This window comes from Engystomops pustulosus, chromosome 9 (assembly GCF_040894005.1).
Source record: "Engystomops pustulosus chromosome 9, aEngPut4.maternal, whole genome shotgun sequence".
NCBI lineage: Eukaryota > Metazoa > Chordata > Amphibia > Anura > Leptodactylidae > Engystomops > Engystomops pustulosus.
In genome coordinates this window covers 78,340,742-78,362,941 of record NC_092419.1, presented here as the reverse complement: position 1 = coordinate 78,362,941, position 22,200 = coordinate 78,340,742, and the positions used below count along the sequence as shown (strand labels likewise).

Sequence of the window (22,200 nt, the reverse complement as noted above, 5' to 3'; positions counted from 1 at the left end):
TAGATGCTATCTAGCCTCATTCGGTCACTCTGTCATGGCCATGCTGTTGCCCATAATTTTGGCATAATGGTGCGATTAAGCAGCCTCAGAGGCATCCATGCATGCTGCCCCTGCTGTTTCCTGTCCATTTCCGTGGTGTTTCCATCCTTTTCTGAGGTTCCCAGGTGTTTGGCCAAGCTTCCCTGTGCAGAGCCTTGGTCCCCTTGAAAAATGCTCGAGTCTCCCATTGACTTCAATGGGGCTCGTTATTCGAGACGAGCACTCGAGCATCGGGAAAAGTTCGTCTCGAATAACGAGTACCCGAGCATTTTAGTGCTCACTCATCTCTAGTTAACAGTGATGCATTTAGGCAAATCACCTCTACTCAGCTGTTGTATATGCGTTTCAAACGCAATGAAAACGCAGATCAAAACGCAACGTGTGAGCGCGCCCTCAGGCTGTGTTCACATGTGGCAATTACATTGCATTTTGAAATGTAATACAGCAGCTGAGGAGAGGAGGATTACTTCAGGCTGCGTTCACACGTTCTGTTTAGATTCTAATTACATTACATTAATATTTGCGTTTATAAAACGCAATGTTACTGCAAAGCGTTTGCAGCATGTTAAAATTCCATTAACATTGTATTTACAAAGCGCCATTTCCCGCCTCGGAGGTCACCGCCGCCCGTAACCGTTTTTATAATTTTGATAGATCGGGCATTTTGGGACGCGGCGATACCTAATATGTTTGTGATTTTTACTGTTTATTATGTTTTATATCCGTTCTAGGGAAAGGGGGGTGATTTGAACTTTTAATATTTTATTAATTTTTTTTTCTTTTTTTTTTCTTTTTTTTTTTTTCACTATTTTTTAGACCATCTAGGGTACATTAACCCTAGATGGTCAGATCGCTCCAACCATATACTGCAATACTACAGTATTGCAATACATGGCATTTTTGCAGGTCATACATTACAATGAGCCACTGGCTCATTGTAACGAACCTGCATAAGCCATGTAGCCTCGTGTCAAAAGAAGACCCGAGGCTACCATGGTAACCGATCGCCGCCCCCCGATGACGTTCGGGGGCGCGGCGATCGTAAAAAATATGGCGGCGCCTTCTTTTAAACGCTGCCGGCTATTGAGAGGGTTAATAGCCGCGATCGGTGCAAGCACCGACCGCGGTTATTAGCGGTGGGGGTTTTGTGCAAAATGCAAAAACCCCCACCTCTGTATGAAGAGGACTCGTGAGCCCTCTTCATACATCCCTTATACCTCTGCGCTGTAGAGCTACGGTGCAGAGCGTTAATGGGTTAAAAAGCAACACACCGTGTGCTGGTTACCGATCATATGCATTTCCATAGAAATACATATGCAATCAGGCAATGGCATGCCCAGTGCGTTTTCTTTGTGGGTGCGGTCACACATCGCGTTTACTGCATTGCTACAGCTGAAGGGAGATTTGCCTAATTAAACAGCTGTTAATGCTTGTGTTTACAAAACGCGAGTGTTAATGCATTGTTAACACATGCGTTAACAGTGGTTAACGCATGCGTTTTGTAACAGGTGTTAACAGCTGTTTAATTAGGCAAATCTCCCTTCAGTTGTAGCAATGCGTTTTTAAACGCATGCAGTAAACGCGACGGTGTGACTGCACCCTGTGTTTCTAAACTGAATCAAAGCGGTATGTGTGACCACACCCTGACATACAGAAAAGGTGGTTTTATAAATTGGGTTGTCACAAGAAGGGGGAAGCACAGGCTGGTGAACTGGAAATTATTGGCACCGCACCACCTCCTACTGGTTCCTGGAAAAAACATTTGCAAAGATGTTAGCGACTGCTGGTCCAAAGCACACTGGGTAAAAAGGCAGATTGGCCATTCGAGAGATGGGTAGTTACGTCATATCACTATAGTAATTAGAATCATAAATTAGGGGTTGGCCAGAATCTACTATTGGTGGCCTATGCTCTGGATATTCCGTAAATATTTGATTGTGGGGGAGTGGCAACCCCTTTAGCAGGAGAAATTAGGATGTACGGTACAGTATATACATAATGCTCTCACAGAATATACACTCACCGGCCACTTTATTAGGTATACCTGTCCAACTGCTCGTTAACACTTAATTTCTAATCAGCCAATCACATGGCGGCAACTCAGTGCATTTAGGCATGTAGACATGGTAAAGACAATCTCCTGCAGTTCAAACCGAGCATCAGTATGGGGAAGAAAGGTGATTTGAGTGCCTTTGAACGTGGCATGGTTGTTGGTGCCAGAAGGGCTGGTCTGAGTATTTCAGAAACTGCTGATCTACTGGGATTTTCACGCACAACCATCTCTAGGGTTTACAGAGAATGGTCCAAAAAAGAAAAAACATCCAGTGAGCGGCAGTTCTGTGGGCGGAAATGCCTTGTTGATGTCAGGGGTCAGAGGAGAATGGGCAGACTGGTTCGAGCTGATAGAAAGGCAACAGTGACTCAAATCGCCACCCGTTACAACCAAGGTAGGCAGAAGAGCATCTCTGAACGCACAGTACGTCGAACTTTGAGGCAGATGGGCTACAGCAGCAGAAGACCACACTGGGTGCCACTCCTTTCAGCTAAGAACAGGAAACTGAGGCTACAATTTGCACAAGCTCATCGAAATTGGACAGTAGAAGATTGGAAAAACGTTGCCTGGTCTGATGATGGTAGGGTCAGAATTTGGCGTCAACAACATGAAAGCATGGATCCATCCTGCCTTGTTTCAACGGTTCAGGCTGGTGGTGGTGGTGTCATGGTGTGGGGAATATTTTCTTGGCACTCTTTGGGCCCCTTGGTACCAATTGAGCATCGTTGCAACGCCACAGCCTACCTGAGTATTGTTGCTGACCATGTCCATCCCTTTATGACCACAATGTAACCAACATCTGATGGCTACTTTCAGCAGGATAATGCGCCATGTCATAAAGCTGGAATCATCTCAGACTGGTTTCTTGAACATGACAATGAGTTCACTGTACTCAAATGGCCTCCACAGTCACCAGATCTCAATCCAATAGAGCATCTTTGAGATGTTGTGGAACGGGAGATTCGCATCATGGATGTGCAGCCGACAAATCTGCAATGATGCCATCATGTCAATATGGACCAAAATCTCTGAGGAATGCTTCCAGCACCTTGTTGAATCTATGCCACGAAGAATTGAGGCAGTTCTGAAGGCAAAAGGGGGTCTAACCCTTTACTAGCATGGTGTACCAAATAAAGTGGCCGGTGAGTGTATATTAAATATTACAAATAAGTAGACTTTGTTGTGTCAAATGTGTTAGGTGCTTATTCATGATAGATCACAACCAGTGGCAGCTTGCCCCCCAGTCAGGTATGACCTGCTTTTTAATATGCACCTGGTACATGCACGTACGCAATTATCAAAAATAAGGGTGGTTGACAATCCGCCAGTACTGGATGTACTTTTATCTCCTAGCCCTAATAAAAAGATGTTAAAAGCTCCAAAGAATCAATCTAGATATGTTGTTATGAAAATGCATATATTTCATAAACAAAAATATCTTTTTATATTTTCTGTTTGCAATTTGCAGAATTTTGCAATATAAAAACTTAAAGATAGTAATATTTGCTGCCAAAAAGCTTAGTTACCTTCTACCAGCAATATAACAGTGATGGAGCTAGACCTTGATCATGTATGATGTGGATGTGTGTATATTCAGTCTATTGCAGCCATGTTTGCATGAAACTCCATCAATTTCCTCTTGTAGCCTGAGCCAGCAACCTGCGGTCATATTTCACCACACCTCATCCCTCTAATTGTTTGGCTATTTTTATTGTAGTGTTTAGCTTTTGTTTTCAAAATGCATAATACAGTACTGTAGTTTTGGATTTGTTTTAGTTTTTCTTCTGCAGTGTACCATAATTCACTTGTTTAAGACCAACTGTGAATAAAAATTAGAAAGTGAAAAAAATGTTTCAATTACCGTAAAATAAATAAAAAGGAAACTCCCCAAAATATCACATTTATATGTAAATCAAATAAAGATGACAAAAACACAAAGTAGCCCCATAAATATTTGGTATCACTGCATCCATAAAAATGTGCTGAAAAACCTCACCTCAGCTTATACACAAGTCAATAAAAAAAAAAAAATGTAATACTCACCCTCCGTTGACCAGATCCCCGATCCCGAACCCAATGTTAAGCACATAAAAAAAAATAAACTTAATACCCACCTTCCGGTGATACTCACCCCCAATCCTCGGCGCCAGCTCTCGATCCCTGGTGGTGGCTTCTCTCTTCTTTCTTCTCTAGCCGGCGGAGTCGCGTCCATGCGACCTCCCCGCCGGCACTCACTATGATGCATGCCGCTGTGTGCCATCGTGTGCTCTGACGGGAAGATCGCATGGACACGACTCCGCCGGCAAGAGAAGAAAGAAGACAGAAGCCGCCGGGAGCCGCTGCCAGGGATCGGGAGCCACCCCCAAGAATCGGGGGTGAGTATAGCCGGAAGGTGAGTATTACGTTTATTTTTTTAATGTGCTTAACATACAGGGGGCAGGCTGGCTGTATACTATATGGGGCTGACTGGCTGTATACAAAAGGGGGCTGGCTGGCTGTATATTATATGAGGCTGGCTGTATACAAAAGGGGGCTGGCTGGCTGTATACAAAAGGGGGCTGGCTGTATACAAAATGGGGCTAGCTGGCTGTATACTATAAGGGGCTGGCTGGCTGTATACTATATGGGGCTGGCTGGCTGTATACTATATGGGGCTGGCTGGCTGTATACTACATAATGCTAAAAATCCTAAATGGGAATTGATGATTTTCTTTTCCTCCACCCAAAGAGTGATAATAAAATCTCATCAATATTCTATAGATCCCCCAAAATGAAGTATTGGAAAAGTGCATCTTATCCCACGAAATAAGCCCTCATATGTCCACGGTAATAAAAATATAAAAATGTTACAGCCTGTACAATGTGACAATGCAAATCTGCTCTACAATTGCGCTAATTCCCTTTTATGTCCTGCTATGTGCCCTGTTTACCACCAATATGGTGTATTGGCATACTGAGGAGAAATTGGGTATCTCACTTTGTAGAGCATTTTAGCATGTTATCCATTATAAAATTTATAATTGGTAAAATACATTTAACAAAAAATATTAAAATTTCTAAATTTCAACTCCATTTTGTTTTTACCTCTGTGAAACAATTCAAGTTTTAACAAACTTCCTAGAAGTTGTTTTAAAGGACATCTGCCACCAGGATGAAGTAAACCAAGCACTCTGACATGTAGGTGTGTGCCCCCCCTTAGAGGATCTGTTGTTATTATTGCTTCTTATGCCCTGGTTTTTACAATAGAAGGCTTTTAAAATTATGCAAATAAGTCTGAGAGACTCTTTTGGATCTCTTCTGATTATTATAACCAAATATTTAAATTTATCAAAAAAAATGCAGCTGACCAGTATCATATCTGTCTCTTACCAATGGATTCAACATAAGGCAAGATGACTTAACCCAATTTATTTTAATCCCAGGGAAGCAACCACTCAACTTGGTCAAAGCCCCATCAACAGAGCCATCTCTTGGACGTTGCAAGTACCACCACAATGGGATGATTGCTTGTTCCTGTCCAATAGAGGGCCCAGTAAAAAAGCTTCGGGTTGCGTTCTCCTCACTACACAGGGAGCCTAGGACACTGGGTACTCGATCCCTCCACTGATGGCACCGGGCAGCAATCGGGTGGGTCTTGGAGCCCTGGCCAGTGCTCCAGTTAATATACTGCTACAAAATGTCATGAAATAAACAAAATCACTTTGGTAAGGCTGGGTTCACGTGACATTGTTATGCTCAGCATATACATACATACGTTTACATATACTGGCAGATGGAGGCATAGTTGTCACCTTCGTCTGCCCACTATACATATCAGGTTTGCAGATGACCCCTAGTTACAAACGGACCTCTCTGCCCACTGTGACCTTTCTGGATGCTGGTTATTCACTGAATGATCAACTGCAAGGTGTCTACAATGTAGCTTAATTTTCTTAATTTTTAATTACAAATTGACCAATTAAACACAATTATATATGAAAACACAAAGCAATGCAATTTCAATGAGTACATAAAACTAATTAAGTTAAACTAGATAGTCTAAGGCCCAGTTTACACCTGATTCTGGGCTTTCCATTACATTGAATGTTTAAAGGAGTTTTCTCGTCTGGGCATTCACATCCAGATTCATTAATCTTCCATTTATAAACATTTCTTCAATTAGATGTTATTCAAAAAAATGTTCCTCATAAATGTAGTGATATGGTTCCTTAGAAACCAGATAGCTTCCTCGGATATGGCCACCTCTGCTGGAGGGATTGCACAAAGAAACAAAAGGTTTCTTGTATATGACATGTCTGGGAGTTACTGTGTGTCCCATAGCAATCCTGTGGTAATGAATGCTTAGTCCAGGTGGTCAGGCAGGACTCTATAGCGCATGTCTGGCCACCGCTGCCAGAGTGTGACGTGGTCGTATCCAAGGAAGCTATCTGGTTTCTAAGGGACAACATGACTACATTTATGAGAAATTATCTTCACACAGGAACATTTTTTTTTAATAACATCCAATTGAAGAAATGTTTACATATGGAAAATGAATTAAATTAAATTTAAATGCCTAGATGAGAATATCCCTTTAAGGAGAGTGTAACAAACGACAATGGAAGGTTAATGCAAGGTCTTACGTTTAACTTCTTATCTTCATAGACTTTAGTGGACCTTCCGTTATTTACCATTTGCCATCTGTTAACAATAGCTAAAAAAATGCAGCCTGCTGTGGAATTGTTTCTGCCATTAATAATATTAATGAATGCAGATGTGAACGTAGCTTAATAGTCCAACAGATCTGTCATGATCATATACACTCACGGCCATAAGTTTTGAGAATGATACAAATGTTAATTTTTACAAAGTCTACTGCATCAGGTTTTATAATGGCAATTTGCACATACTCCAGAATGTTATAAAGAGTGATCAGCTTAACAGCAATTAATTGCAAAGTCAATATTTGCCTAGAAAATTAACTTTTTCCCCCAAAACACATTTTAACTTCATTGCAGGTCTGCCTTAAAAGGAGCAGATAACATCGTTTCAGTGATTGCGCCAGTAACACAGGTGTGGGTGTGAGTCTGAGGACAGGGCTGGAGATCAATCTGTCATGATTAAGTAAGAATCACACCACTGGACACTTTAAAAGGAGGCTGGTGCTTGGCATCATTGTTTCTCTTCTGTTAACTATGGTTATCTCTAAAGAAACATGTGCAGTCATCATTGCACTGCACAAAACAGGGAAGAGTATCGCAGCTAGAAAGATTGCACCTCAGTCAGCAATCTATCACAGCATCAAAAAATTCAAGGAGAGAGGTCCCATTGTTGCCAAAAAGGCTCCAGGGCGCCCAAGAAGGATCAGCAAGCGCCAGGACCGTCTCTTAAAAGTGTTTTAGCTTCAGAACTGGGCTACCAGCAGTGCAGAGCTTGCTCAGGAATGGCAGCAGGCAGGTGTGAGTGCATCTGCACGCACTGTGAGACTGCGGAGACTCTTGGAGCAAGGCCTGATGTCAAGGAGGGCAGCAAAGAAGCCACTTCTCTCCAGAAAAAACATCAGGGACAGACTGATATTCTGCAAAAGATACAGGGAGTGGACTGCTGAGGACTGGGTAAAGTCACATTCTCTGATGAATCACCTTTCCAATTGTTTGGAACATCTGGAAAACAGCTTGTTCGGAGAAGACAAGGTGAGCGATACCACCAGTCTTGTCTCATGCCAACTGTAAAGCATCCTGCAACCATTCATGTGTGGGGTTACTTCTCAGCCAAGGGAATCGGCTCTCTCACAGTCTTGCCTAAAACACATCTATGAATAAAGAATGGGACCAGAATGTCCTCCAAGAGCAACTTCTCCCAACCGTCCAAGAGGAGTTTGGTGATCAACAATGCCTTTTCCAGCATGATGGAGCACCTTGCCGTAAAGCAAAGGTGATATCTAAATGGCTCAGGGAACAAAACATAAAGATGTCCTGGAAACTCCGCAGACCTTAATCCCATTGAGAACTTGTGGTAAATCCTCAAGAGACGGGCGGACAAAAACCAACAAATTGTGACAACATGCAAGCATTGATTGTATAAGAATGGACGGCTATCAGTCAGGATTTGGTCCAGAAGTGGATTGAGAGCTGCCAGGGAGAATTGCAGAGGTCCTGAAGAAGAAGGGTCAACACTGCAAATATTGACTTGCTGCATTAACTCATTCTAACTCTCAATAAAAGCTTTTGTTACTCATAATATGATTGCACTTGTATTTCTGTATGTGATAAAAACATCTGACCAACACACATAAAAACCAGAGGGCAACAGATCATGTGAAAATATAATATTTGTGTCATTCTCAAAACGTATGTCCCTGACTGTATATATATTCTGTGTCCAAATGTTTCTGCAACATATTCGCTTTAGTGTTCTTTGATTTCCATTTCAGAGTATTCACATAATAGAAGAGCTTTACTACTGAAAGTATTTAGTTTGGGGCAAAAAAGGATATTCATAATTTTTTTATTTATTACTTTTTACAAAGCATCTGACTAGGAGGCATGGCTTTGCAAGAAGGGGTATTATTCCACCTGATAGGTCATAAATGCGTAATGTATTTGTTATGATGGTACGCATGAATACCTCATGAAAGGGGATCAACTGACTCCCTGCATAAATGAAAATAGCCAAGCCTATAGACTGTGTGTGGGGGGGGGGGGATGTCTTGAATTTTAAATATAAGAATACCCCTCTAGGATGCAACATCATACGCTATAACTTTTTAGGGTTAACTAAGCCATCAAACCGCTTTTCCTTCTGTGTTTAAGAAGATTCGAGAAGCTACAGGGATTGAGTGACTGAGAATGTAAGACCACCACTCCTGGGCCAACTACATTGAAACTACATTGAAACTAAAACAAAAGCTCCATTTAGATATTAGGCTGGCATACCTATGCTGTGTTTTTGTAAGCGATTCCCAATTAACACAGTTGGCATGATGTATATACAGATAATGTAGCAGTTAATCATTGGCAAAAAAATTCTGTAGCATGAATATCTGTTGTCGGTCACCTACACACTGGGGCCGCAGTGTTTTATTCCACCATGGATAAGGATGCAACGTTTCGTCTTGCTCTATGAAGACATTATCAAGCATGATAATGTCTTCATAGAGCAAGACGAAACGTTGCATCCTTATCCATGGTGGAATAAAACACTTCTTCACTTTACCATTCGGAGTGCTGCTTCACTTGTTGTTTTACTGCTACGACTAACGGGGTTGTCGGACCCCGACGAAGACCTGCACCCTCCAATTTTTTTACACGGTGCCGTTCCACCCTCTGCTTTTTCCTACACACTGGGGCCAATGTAGATTACCATGTGCTGTCCTGAAAATGCTGTTTGCAACCACAACACAGCAGAAGAATGTAGTGAGGTACAGATGATCACTTCTGTGTTGTCCCGTGCTCAGATAATCCCTTGATGTATGGGAAAGTGACTCCACCCCAGAAATCACCATACTTCCATGTGCTCTGTTCAAATAAGATATGGTCAGCCCTGGGATTGCAAGTTTCATCTGATCCATATTTCCTAGAACTCGCAAATCCATTTCAATTGACTATTAGGCATGTTCTCAAAGCTTATATTAGAGAAAATCCTTCTCCGGGGGATTAGTTTTAATAACACAATTAAATTACAATGAACAATGGCACAGCTTTAATTAAGATGTGATATATATATATATATATATATATACACCCACATATACATATATATATATCTAAAATCAGTGATGAGATTAGATATATCCATAGTCCATTGTGGACCCATCACTGGACGATCCTACAAACAATTTATACATTCTCTAAGTGATTTTTCACTGAAGCCATTTTGGCTTATGGACACATACAGATTGGTTTTCTCTTCCTGGTTTCAGTTATTTTTCAGGGATGCTTTACTAACCCCTTCTTTTCAATAGGCTTTTGTTCTTTGTTCACTGACAACATTGTATCAGTGGAAAAAGACTGAAGTGTGAAAAAGCCCATTGAAAAGAATGGTTTAGTAATTCATCAGTTAAAAATGTGTTCATCAGCCAAAATGGATTCAGTGAGAAATCCCTGATGTAAAAAAAAAAGGACTTCTTTTATTATAACTCTATATCTACAATCATGGAAATATAGAGTTATAAAAGTTGTGCAAATTAGTCCGGGGGGCCTGGACACAGCTTGAGTGCCCCAGTTATAACTTTTATAACTCTCTCTATTTCAACAATCACGGGATGTAGAGTTATAATAAAAGAAGTCCAGATCTACCTTTACTAAACTAATGGTGGATGTTCTTTAAGAAGGTATGGACTGTGTAAGAGAAGCTTCAAAATATTTATGTACCTGGCATAAAGAAGAAACAACCCCTAAAAGATTTAGCCAAATTTGTCAGGCTGCTTTCATCTCTTGGAAAGATTGTACTTTCTTTTTCAGTTTTGTCTTAAATTCTGGCATTAAACCAGCAGGTGACACTGCAGTTATGTCTGGGTTATAACATTTCTGGATGCACTCTTAGATCATTTTCAGAAGGCAGTATTCTGGCCAAAGATAGTAGTTGAACCTTAACTGAGATACATAATCATGTTTTAGCCTGTGAAGGTGTTTTTTTTTTTTTTTTGAGCCTATGCCAGCAGTGGATCTAGCAAGTAGAAGTCTTTACTTTTTCAATTCCTCTATAGATTGCATCTACTATTGGCTGTAGCTGAAAACTTTCGCAGTGCCCCTGCGATCTATGTCCGGCCCTCACTTACTTCTCCACAGTCCTGCTTCCATCCTGGCTAGCCCGCATGTGCGTCCCAGCTCCCTAGGGCGCTCGAGCGCCGGCACTCGGAGATTGGCCACTTCCGGGTTCCTATTTAAACCGGCTGCTCCCATCATTCCCCACCAGATCTTTGAGCTATTCTGCGATAAGAGAAAGCTTCCTAGCGTGTTCTTGTTCCCTGTGTTAGTTCCTGTCCCGTTCTGCCTTGATTTACTGTTGCTGACCTCGGACCTTGCATCTCTGCTGCCTGCCCTGTCAACCAGCGTGTACCTGATAGCGTGTACGAGTCTAAACGCTGATTCTGTACCTCGACCTTGGCTGCCACCGCGCCAGTTGCAACTGTGGAAGGATCTGGTGGCACCCTGCCGCAGCAATACCATCCCGCTTTGCGACGGGCTCTGGTGAAGACTGAGTGCCACTTAGATTCTGGTCCCAGCTGTACCATCTCCCATAGTGGTCCAGTGGGTTCACTGACCCTGAACCCTGACAGAGACTACACTCAACCCCAGACCCGGAGCACCACATTCGTGTCGCCACGACCATTAACTCGTACTGTGGTCATATTTTCAGCTCAGGACAGGACTAAGCGCAGTGTTAATTCAGGAACGTTTGGGGTGTTTTGTTGCATGTAAATGACACATTGGGGCAGATTTATCAAGCAGTCTGAAAGTCAGAATATTTCCAGTTGCCCATGGCAACCAATCACAGCTCAGCTTTCATTTCACCAGTGCTTATGAATATTTTAAAGGGGAGCTGTGATTGGTTGCCATGGGCAACTGGAAATATTCTGACTTTCAGACTGCTTGATAAATCTGCCCCATTGTGTGGCAAAAATACCCTTGAATGCAACATCTGTACTTGCCATGTCTCATCTGTTGCTGCACATCTTACAACCATCAAATAAACCCCCTATGTGTAATCACTGTGTCAAAACCTTCAGAGTGGATAATCTATAAGTAAAACTTCTGTAAAATAAAACCAAGAATTCTGTAATTCATATAAGAACAATCACATCTTTCTATGAAGCTGCATTAGCATTAAATCAGTCTTGCGTAAATCTTGTAGGCAGCTCTCCTTATCTGTAATCCAGTAGCTGTAGACACATGCCCATTCCTGTACTTGCCTAGAGGTGTTTGTAGAGTTCCTCATACCTAGTATTCTACACCTACTTCATTATTGCTGTAATTATCGGAAACTGTCACACAGACAGGTATATTGACTTGTGTAACAAAACTAAGTTAGTCACAGTAAAGTACCAGTGCTACTCAATAAATTAGAACATCACCAAAGAGTTATATTTTTTTTTAGTAATTCAATTCTGAAGTGAAATGAAGTGATCAAATTCTCTGAATACTTGGTTGGGGCTCCTTCAGCATGAAGGAGCCCTGATCAGCTGATACACTGTAGAGGCATTATGAAAGCCAAGGTTGTGTGGTAGCAGTCTTCAGCTCGTCTGCATTGTGGGTTTGGTGTTTCTCATCTTCCTCTTGACATAGAGACTCTATGGGGTTAAGGTCAGGCAAGTTTGCTGCCCAATCATACCCAGTGATACTGTGGTTAATAAACCAGGTATTCCTTTTGACAGTGTGGTCAGGTGCCAAGTCGGGCTCAGAAATGAAAATTCCATCTCAAGAAAACCTGTCGGAAAGGGGAAGAATTAAGTTCTTTAAAATTTCCTGGTAGACGGCTGCTCTGACTTTGGTCTTGATAAAACACATTGGATCTACAGCAGGAGATGATGTGGCTCCCTAAACCATCGCTGATGGTAAAAACTTCACAATAGACCTCAAGCAGCTTAGATCGTGTACCTCTTCACCCTTCCTCCACATCCTGGGACCCTGTTTTCCATATGAAATACAAAATTTACTTTATCTGAAAACAACACCTTGGACTACTGAGCAACAGTCCAATTCTTTTTCTCCCTGGCCCAGGTAAGTCACTTATGGTGTTGTCTATTGGTCAGGAGTGGCCAGACACATGGAAGGCAACACTTGTTCATGTCCTGGATATGTCTCTGTGTAGTGGCTCTTGAATCACTGACTCCAGCAGTAGACCACTCCTTTTGAATCTCTCCACAATTTTCAAATGGCCTTTTCTTAAAATCCTATCATGGCTGTGATTATCCTTGTTGTTTGTGCACCTTTTTCCAACACACTTTTCCCTTCCACTCAACTTTACATTACTACAGTATGCTTTGATATAGCACTCTATGAGCAGCTGCTTTCCTTAGAAATTACCTTTTGTGGCTTACCCTTCTTGTGGAGAGTGTCAATGACTACCTTCTGGACATCTGTCAAGTCAGCAGTCTTCCCCATGAGTGTGTTGAATACTGAACCAGACTAAGGGACCTTTTAAAATGCAGGTGTTCGGGTTCATTCAAATTTTCTTATATAATGGCCTTTAGGTAATCATCAACAAAAATAAAAACTTGAAAAAGTTCGTAATGACTCTAGATAATATATTATTTCATTTTTTGAAGTGAATTAATGAAAAAAATTACTTTTTGCTAATATTCTTATTTATTAAGAAACACTTGTATGTGCACCTTGGAAAAAGTGTAATGAATAAACTAGCTGTCATAATTGAAAGCTTAATATTTAATATTGATAAGTTATTATTTTGATGATTAAAAAGAAGGCAGAATATATCTCCCTAATGGTAGTGAGAACACCACCTGACATGACTTGCCCTTGTCTGTGGATACTAAGTACTCAGTTCTGGAATCTATCCAGGGTCGGACTGGGGTGCCTGGGGCCCACCAGTGAAATAGATTTTGGGGGCCCACCTACTACTGCATATAAATATTCTGGGATGAGGGAATTTGTAAGCACTAGCGGGGGCAGTGATGCAGAGGATAAGCTAAGCCCTTTCTCCCTCCCTCTCTGCTAGTGCTTGGCTCTTGGTTTGTGTACAGGAGCTGCAGTGGTGATATCACCTCAGGGCATTAATGCTAGGGATAGTATAAGAGTTACCCCTGGTGTCCCGGGCTTCTGTTGGTGGCTGGGCTGTGGTTAGGGATAGTATAAGAGTTACCCCTGGTTTCCCGGGCTTTCTGCTGGTCGCTGGGCTGTGGTTAGGGATAGTATAAGAGTTACCCCTGGTGTCCCGGGCTTTCTGCTGGTCGCTGGGCTGTGGTTAGGGATAGTATAAGAGTTACCCCTGGTTTCCAGGACTTTCTGCTGGTGGCTGGGCACTGGTTAGGGATAGTATAAGAGTTACCCCTGGTGTCCCGGGCTTTCTGCTGGTCGCTGGGCTGTGGTTAGGGATAGTATAAGAGTTACCCCTGGTTTCCCAGGCTTTCTGCTGGTGACTGGGCTGTGGTTAGGGATAGTATAAGAGTTACCCCTGGTTTCCAGGGCTTTCTGCTGGTCGCTGGGCTGTGGTTAGGGATAGTATAAGAGTTACCCCTGGTTTCCCGGGCTTTCTGCTGGTCGCTGGGCTGTGGTTAGGGATAGTATAAGAGTTACCCCTGGTTTCCAGGGCTTTCTGCTGGTGGCTGGGCACTGGTTAGGGATAGTATAAGAGTTACCCCTGGTGTCCAGGGCTTCTGCTGGTGGCTGGGCTGTGGTTAGGGATAGTATAAGAGTTACCCCTGGTTTCCAGGGCTTCTGCTGGTGGCTGGGCTGTGGTTAGGGATAGTATAAGAGTTACCCCTGGTTTCCAGGGCTTCTCCTGGTGGCTGGGCTGTGGTTAGGGATAGTATAAGAGTTACCCCTGGTTTCCAGGGCTTTCTGCTGGTGGCTGGGCTGTGGTTAGGGATAGTATAAGAGTTACCCCTGGTTTCCAGGGCTTCTCCTGGTGGCTGGGCTGTGGTTAGGGATAGTATAAGAGTTACCCCTGGTTTCCAGGGCTTTCTGCTGGTGGCTGGGCTGTGGTTAGGGATGTAAGTGTTCGCACTGCACCAACCTTCCAATAAGGAAATGCTGAAAACCTTTATAAGAACTGATGACAATAACCCTACTCTGGTGCCCGCACCACAAAGACAAGTTATACCTGGCTCTCTGACCCTATAGATATAACAGTATATAAGCTGAGAGCAGTCTCACACTAGAAGGTAAGTCAGGGACTACAATACTGATCGGACACACTGCCATCCCCCCCTCCATATTTTATTAATGCCCCCCATGCAAACTGCTATCCCCATACATGCTGCCATTCCCTCCAGCATCTAAGGTTTGAGTGCGGTGCACGCACTCAGTGATAGTACCCAAGCGTCCGCTTCCGGCCGCATTGAGTACTATTGCAGCCATTGGCAGGGGCCTCCAATACAGGGGTGAAGAATTTAAGCCTTTATGCTGCCCGAGGCGAGCCATAGAGAGACCCCCCCCCCCATATATGTAATATGTAGTACAAAATAATTACAGCGTAACGCCATGTAGTACAAAATGCATACAGTGTACCGCCATGTACTACAAAATGCATACAGTGTACCGCCATGTACTACAAAATGCATACAGTGTACCGCCATGTACTACAAAATGCATACAGCGTACAGTAATCAGTGTATACAGCTCCTCCAGCAATCACTATATACAGCTCCCCCAGCAATCACTATATACAGCTCCCCCAGCAATCACTATATACAGCTCCCCCCAGCAATCACTATATACAGCTCCCCCCAGCAATCACTGTATACAGCTCCCCCAGCAATCACTGTATACAGCTCCCCCAGCAATCACTGTATACAGCTCCCCAGCAATCACTGTATACAGCTCCCCCAGTAATCACTGTATACAGCTCCCCAGCAATCACTGTATACAGCTCCCCCAGCAATCACTGTATACAGCTCCCCCAGCAATCACTGTATACAGCTCCCCCAGCAATCACTGTATACAGCTCCCCCAGCAACCACCGTAGACAGCTCCCCCAGCAATCAGTGTATACAGCTCTCCCAGCAATCAGTGTATGCAGCTCCCCCAGCAACCACTATATACAGCTCCCCCAGCAATCACTGTATACAGCCCCCCCAGCAATCACTGTATACAGCTCCCCCAGCAATCAATACATACAGCCCCTCCAGCAATCACTGTATACAGCTCCCCCAGCAATCACTGTATACAGCTCCCCCAGCAATCACTATATACAGCTCCTCCAGCAATCACTATATACAGCTCCTCCAGCAATCACTATATACAGCTCCTCCAGCAATCACTATATACAGCTCCCCAGTAATCACTGTATACAGCAACCCCAGCAATCACTATATACAGCTCCCCCAGCAATCACTATATACAGCTCCCCCAGCAATCACTGTATACAGCTCCCCCAGCAATCACTGTATACAGCTCCCCCAGCAATCACTATATACAGCTCCCCCAGCAATCACTATATATAAATATACACACACATTACATATTACACCTATATATAAACCTATTTCATGTTATACCTGTATATACACACACACACCTATATCTACACCCTTTACATGGTATACCTGCATATACACACATATATCACATGTAAAACCTGTATATACACATACACACACACACACACACACCTAATACATGTTATACCATTATATACACACACATATAGAACACATTACACCTATATATACAGCTATTACATGTTATCAGTCTATATACAAGCACAGGGCATGTTGTACACACATATATATACACATGACAAAACACACATACACAGAGAAGACACATACATATACACATTACACTTACCTCATATCCAGCAGCAGGTCCAGGTCAGGCAGTGGATGGAGCTGTCTCCTCTGTGCAGCAGGCCCGGGCTGGTGGGCGGGGCTTCTCCTGTCAGCTCTGCCCGGGCTGCACCTCCAGGGAGAGCAGCCACAGATTTGAATGTGGTGCTCCCGCGCTTCCTTCCCCTCGCTCCTCCTCCTGTTCGCTCCTCTGGCTGCTTCTGTGGTAGTGACACAGGAAGCGCTAGCAAGTGCTTCCTGTGTCACAGCAGCGCCGCACAGGAGGTCCTGCGCGGTGCTGTAAGAAATAGTACTTGCATCTGAGTGATGCAAATACTATTGTTAGTAGTAGAGGAGCAGCCTCGATTAAAGGCCCATGCTATAGTGACAGGAGTCGGGGCCCACCGGGGGATTCACCGGCCCCCCGGCGGGCCAGACCGACCCTGAATCTATCCATTCTCCTCATGTGTCATATTCTATGGCTCAGCTTCTTCTCAGAACCAGTCTATATTGGTCCATGCATGTTACAGCTGTTAACATTAAATTTAATTGTTTTATGGGCTGGGTGTGGAGTTCTCCAGAACTCTTGATTTTAAGGGATGATGCTGAACTTTAAAATATTGTAGCTGTAAGGTCAGAATGTGATTCACTAGAAAACTGAAGATTTCCTTCAAGGTCTTTTTCTATAGCTCTTGTCACAAAATGCTAAGACATGTAAAATTAATAACCATAAATGATGATGGGGAGGCTATTGTATTTGGTGTCTATACAGGGGTTTGCGAAATGCACTGACTGATCAAAATTTTTGGGGAATATTTTAAGGTTTCTCTTAATTGCTTAAGTGAAAACTGGTTATGATCTTCTTGACTGTGTAGAAACATCTTCAGGTCATAATGACGCACAGAAGAATTGAGACACCTTCTCCTCTAACATCAAACAAGCATTCCTAACCTTTCCAGAGCTTTAGCTTTAGGCTATTTTTAATAAATCTCCAGTTAGCGACCACTATGGACTCTATGAAGTAATCTTAGACTGCAGTGGGTCTTCCTTATATTCTCATTGTCTCGCACACAGGAGAGGGGCTTCCTTGGACGATTGTGACATTTTTTTGTGTGTGACCCTCCCAGTCTGGTTTAACTTGTTCTTTACATTTTTTTTTTGTTTTGATCTGCACCAACAGAAATCTGGTGACACTGCCTGCTGTGGAAGTGCTAGTGATGATATTTTGCTGAACGGAGGTGAGATACTACCTGGGACTCTTCTTTCTGAATTTTAAAACCAAACAGTAACCTTGATTTTCTTCTTATAGCAAAAAGATGTCTCGGTGCAGTTGCTGCTCATCGTGTACCAATTGCTTGAGGTGCTTTTATAGCTGCTCATGTAAAAGAGACAAAAAGGAAATACCAAGTACGGTAAGTAAGGAAAAAAAATAATCTGTTTTAAAGATAAGAATTATATTTTATATCTGGAACACTTATATTGCATCCAAATGTTATCTCTAAGAAATTCATGGACCAATGTATTAGATGTATATTTCTGCATTTCTACTGACTTTCTAAAAATGTTGTGGACAAATTAATAATACAAAAAAAAAATGTATGATGTGATCTGTATATTAGACAGAATGTGAACATGTAGTATTTGTAGCAGCATTAGCATGGGGCTGTAAAATGATTCAAATAACATACAATGGAATTGCAGAATTGCATACATTTTTATTTATTATTGGATTTTTTTAATGGACTTATGAATTTACATACATCTCACATAAAACCGACTGACTTATTTACCAAGTTGTTACACAGAAATGTTCACCATAGGGTTTTGTAACATTTAAGTAAGTTTTCTGGTGGTGATAAAACATAGCTGCTTTCAACAAAAACAGTGCCACACCTGGCCATGGTTGGTGCCGGTATTGCAGTTTATAAAGAAATAAATGGAGCTTAATTACAATATCATGCATTACCAATGGAAGAAAATAGGCGTGTCTTTCAAACCTTAGTCCACCCCTTAAAGGATTTTCCCTATTTTATATAATATAAATGCCTTATTCATAGCACATAATATTTTAATAGTTTGAACTTTAAGGTGGGAAATGCCATATTTATGTATTTTAATATATAGTATACAGTTGTTGATTGTTTGTACACTGTAATACTTGCGGATTGCTGTTTATTGGGCTTTTACAATCATCTCTGGTGCCAAAATGGCAGGACTAGAGCATTTACTAGGACCCTGATTACTTTTACAACCTCATATTGGTGTCACTGGGAGCCATTCATAACTCCTTTAACCTTAGTGAAACATAGGTGATTTGATGCTAAAGTAAATGAAGAAATGCACAAGAACTAAATTTTGAATATAGTTAGGACACAAAAAAAGTGTTCAGGGGTGTACCGTAAATTTCTTGTGAATTATGCAAATATCCATATTGATTGATAATGATTCTTTGGTTTAATCTATGTTTTCTCAAAAATGCTTTAACATCTATCATTGTGTTTAAAAAACAAATAAGTAACATACCATGAGTAAGTGTCAGCCATTTCAAGACATAAATAAGTCACCTGTGATGGTTCTTGGTTATGGGGAAGTTCTTCTAGACCTCCATTGTTCTTGAGCAATTTACCCCTCAGGCTGATGCTAGAAACATTTAATAGCCAAACCTAATGCATTAATAAACCTGTGACTCAGATTACTGGCAAGAAAAAACATATTTTTTCTACAAAGAAATCATCAGCAAGCCTAGTGGTGAGAAGACAAATGTTTTATCTTTACAGTGTTTATGCATGAATCAAACTGTTCATATGCACTGCAATACAATATGAACCTAAATATCCATCATTTAGTTACTTACATTAAAGTGATATGTTTAAAAGTAGAGTATAACAAAATGGCATTTAAAATTGTTAAATGTCTATGTAAAAGTACACCGGCCATTGTGGAATGAAAGATATACGACACCATACACACTGTGGTCTTATTATACTTTTTGTGTCTGTCTGTGCTATAAAACTTTATGTGAAAACCCTGTGTCCTTAAGAAAACCTATTTCCGCTCTGAGCTGCAGATTTAACCTTAGTAATAGAAAACATACTTTAGACTCCACTAGTGAGTGGCATGAGGGAAAAGTGCAATATTAGGTTACTTTCTGAAGAAAATTAAAATTTAGATAATTAGGGGATCATGTCAGTTGTGAAAGTACATATGATACAGGCCAGTTTCTAAGTAATTTGTTTTACAGGCCGAATCTCAAAGCGATTAAAATCAATCTCGAAGCAATTAAAACAAATACAACTTTCCATGATTTTAGCATAAGCAGCCCCCCACCCCCCGACTAAATTAAAACCATTATAGACATGCAGATATGTATGTATTACAGTGTGTGCAGCACTATCCCACTAAGTTACCTTAGACATTGCTCTTCCTGAGTTAATTCTAACATATGCAGTATCCCCCCCCCCTTTAATTAAAATGTACAGTGTCTTTCATATTATAATACTGTGCCTGTCATGAATTATTATAATTGTGATTTACATATATACTTCACCAGAACAAATCTTAGTACATAAATACAGCACCAGTATGGTGGAGTTGAATATGCAAGTACAGTACTAGAACAGAGCTTCATACAGAAACAGTCCCTGTATACATATATAAAATATCTCAAATGATTTTACATATGTACAGAGTCCTCTAGTTTACATGTTTACAGTACAATCATAATGAATGAATACATGCAGTACCTCCTTTTCATACTGTGCACCCTGTAATTAATATAGATACTGTGCCCCCTATATTACCATATTTTTCGGACTATAAGGTGCACAAAAAATCCTTTCTCTCAGAAATCAAAGGTGCGCCTTATATTCCAGTGCGCCTTATATATGAACCGTACTTACAGACAATAGCTGCCTTGAACTGTGCACAGGTCTGCCACCTGCTGGTCATTCATCCTTATAATCAGGTGTGCCTTATATATGAACCTAGACGTTTTAGTAGACATTTATTGATGGTGCACCTTATAATCTGGTGCGCCTTATAGTCCGAAAAATACGGTAAATACCATCCTCCCTTTATTAGATATACCGGTATATATGCTGTGCCCCTCTATATTAAAACTAAAGAATTCAAACAATGGATATTCAGAAGGCAACTTAAAAACATTATAAGAATTTTTTCATTTTGGTTCATACTGTAAATAGTATGAAACATGACACCCTCCCCCTAAAATGATTAATAATATTTAGAGAGGACCTGTCAGCTCTATAAAGGAATCTAGCTGCACATGTTAAAGGAAGAATCGCACTAGCCCTCCCCCAGTTATGGCACTGTTAAATTTCTAGCTTTATCAGACTGAGGTACGTAGCAGTCCGAACGGATGTAGCTTCAAGCGTTCCGGCTTATTCCTGAGTGGGCGGTCTGAGGAGGTGGCGACTGCAGTATTAAGCCTGGCAGTCACCGCCAGAGTCTGGTGTGGGAGTAGCGGTCATGGAGAGAAGCTTAAGAGAGGGGAGTGCCTAGGACCGCCCCCTTGTGAATACGTCTTACCGCTGGAAGCTCAATTCATCGTTTGGACTGCTACGTATCTCAGTGTTTCTCACTGTTTCTCACTGTTACGATTAAGCTAGAAATTTAACAGTGTGATAATTGAGGGAGGGCTAGGGAGATTATTCCTTTAGTATGTGCAGCTAGATTTTTTATTGAGCTGACAGGTCCTCTTTAATTACTATCCTGTGTCACTGAAAGAAGTACAAATGTGCCCCCTACATTAGATATATACACTGTGCTCCCTTTATTATATACTACACTCCCTATATTAGATATATAAATTACCCCATCTATGATATATATTCTGTACCCCCTATATTAAATACTATACTCCCTTTGTTAGATATTTCCTGTGCCCCCTCAATTATATACGGTGCCCTCTTATATAATAGTAAACTTACCTTATGTACTCAAGTATAAGCCAACCTGAATATAAGCCAAGGCTCCTAATTTTGCCACAAAAATTTGGAAAACTTATTGGTCACAGCCTCACTTCTCTCACTAATGAAATGCAAAGCAACCTACCCACTAGTAAAATGCCAAGAAGCCTCCCCCCAGTATATATGTATCCAGCACACTGCCCCAGTATATAGGTATCCAGCACACTGAACCCAGTATATAGGATTGCACTGCACCCTCCCCCAATATATATATCTCCAGCACACTGTCCCCCCAGGATATATAGTTGCCCAGTCACTGCCGCCCCCAGTATATATGTATGCAGCACACTGCACCCCCCAAATATATAAGTAGCCGAAAACACTGTCCCCAGCACATAACAAAACTTAGTACTCACCTTCCGGTGCTCCGTGCTGCTCATCTTCTTCTCTCTTCAGCAGTAGTACAAGTAAAGCCAGCTCTACGCACTCTGCCTGCACGCACACTACGATGCTGCGTCTTGTGACAGCATAATGTGCGTGCGGGCAGAACGCACAGACTTGGCTCTGCCTGCGCAACTACTGAAGATAGAAGAGAGGAGCGGGGAGCACTGAAAGTTGATGTGCTAGGGCCAGAACAGGGGCTTCTTGAACAGTGCCAGTTTTTACGTTATATTTATGATTGAAACATTAATGATAGATTGGACAAGTGGACGTGACCATCTTAGGAATTCTTTTCCTTTGTTACCTTTAGA

At 41.8% G+C, this 22,200-nt stretch overlaps 1 protein-coding gene across 4 annotated transcripts in view; it reads left to right on the top strand.

Annotated features, from left to right (window-relative positions):
* Positions 1-22,200, top strand: part of GDPD2 (glycerophosphodiester phosphodiesterase domain containing 2) — a 75,540-nt gene that overhangs the window by 9,227 nt on the left and 44,113 nt on the right. For all 4 annotated transcript variants that reach the window (XM_072123307.1, XM_072123304.1, XM_072123305.1 and 1 more), the window contains 2 exons: positions 17,701-17,758; positions 17,830-17,932. In XM_072123307.1, the coding sequence (XP_071979408.1) occupies positions 17,837-17,932 (96 nt within the window). In that variant the 5' untranslated portion in view covers positions 17,701-17,758; positions 17,830-17,836. The remainder of the gene's footprint in view (positions 1-17,700; positions 17,759-17,829; positions 17,933-22,200) is intronic.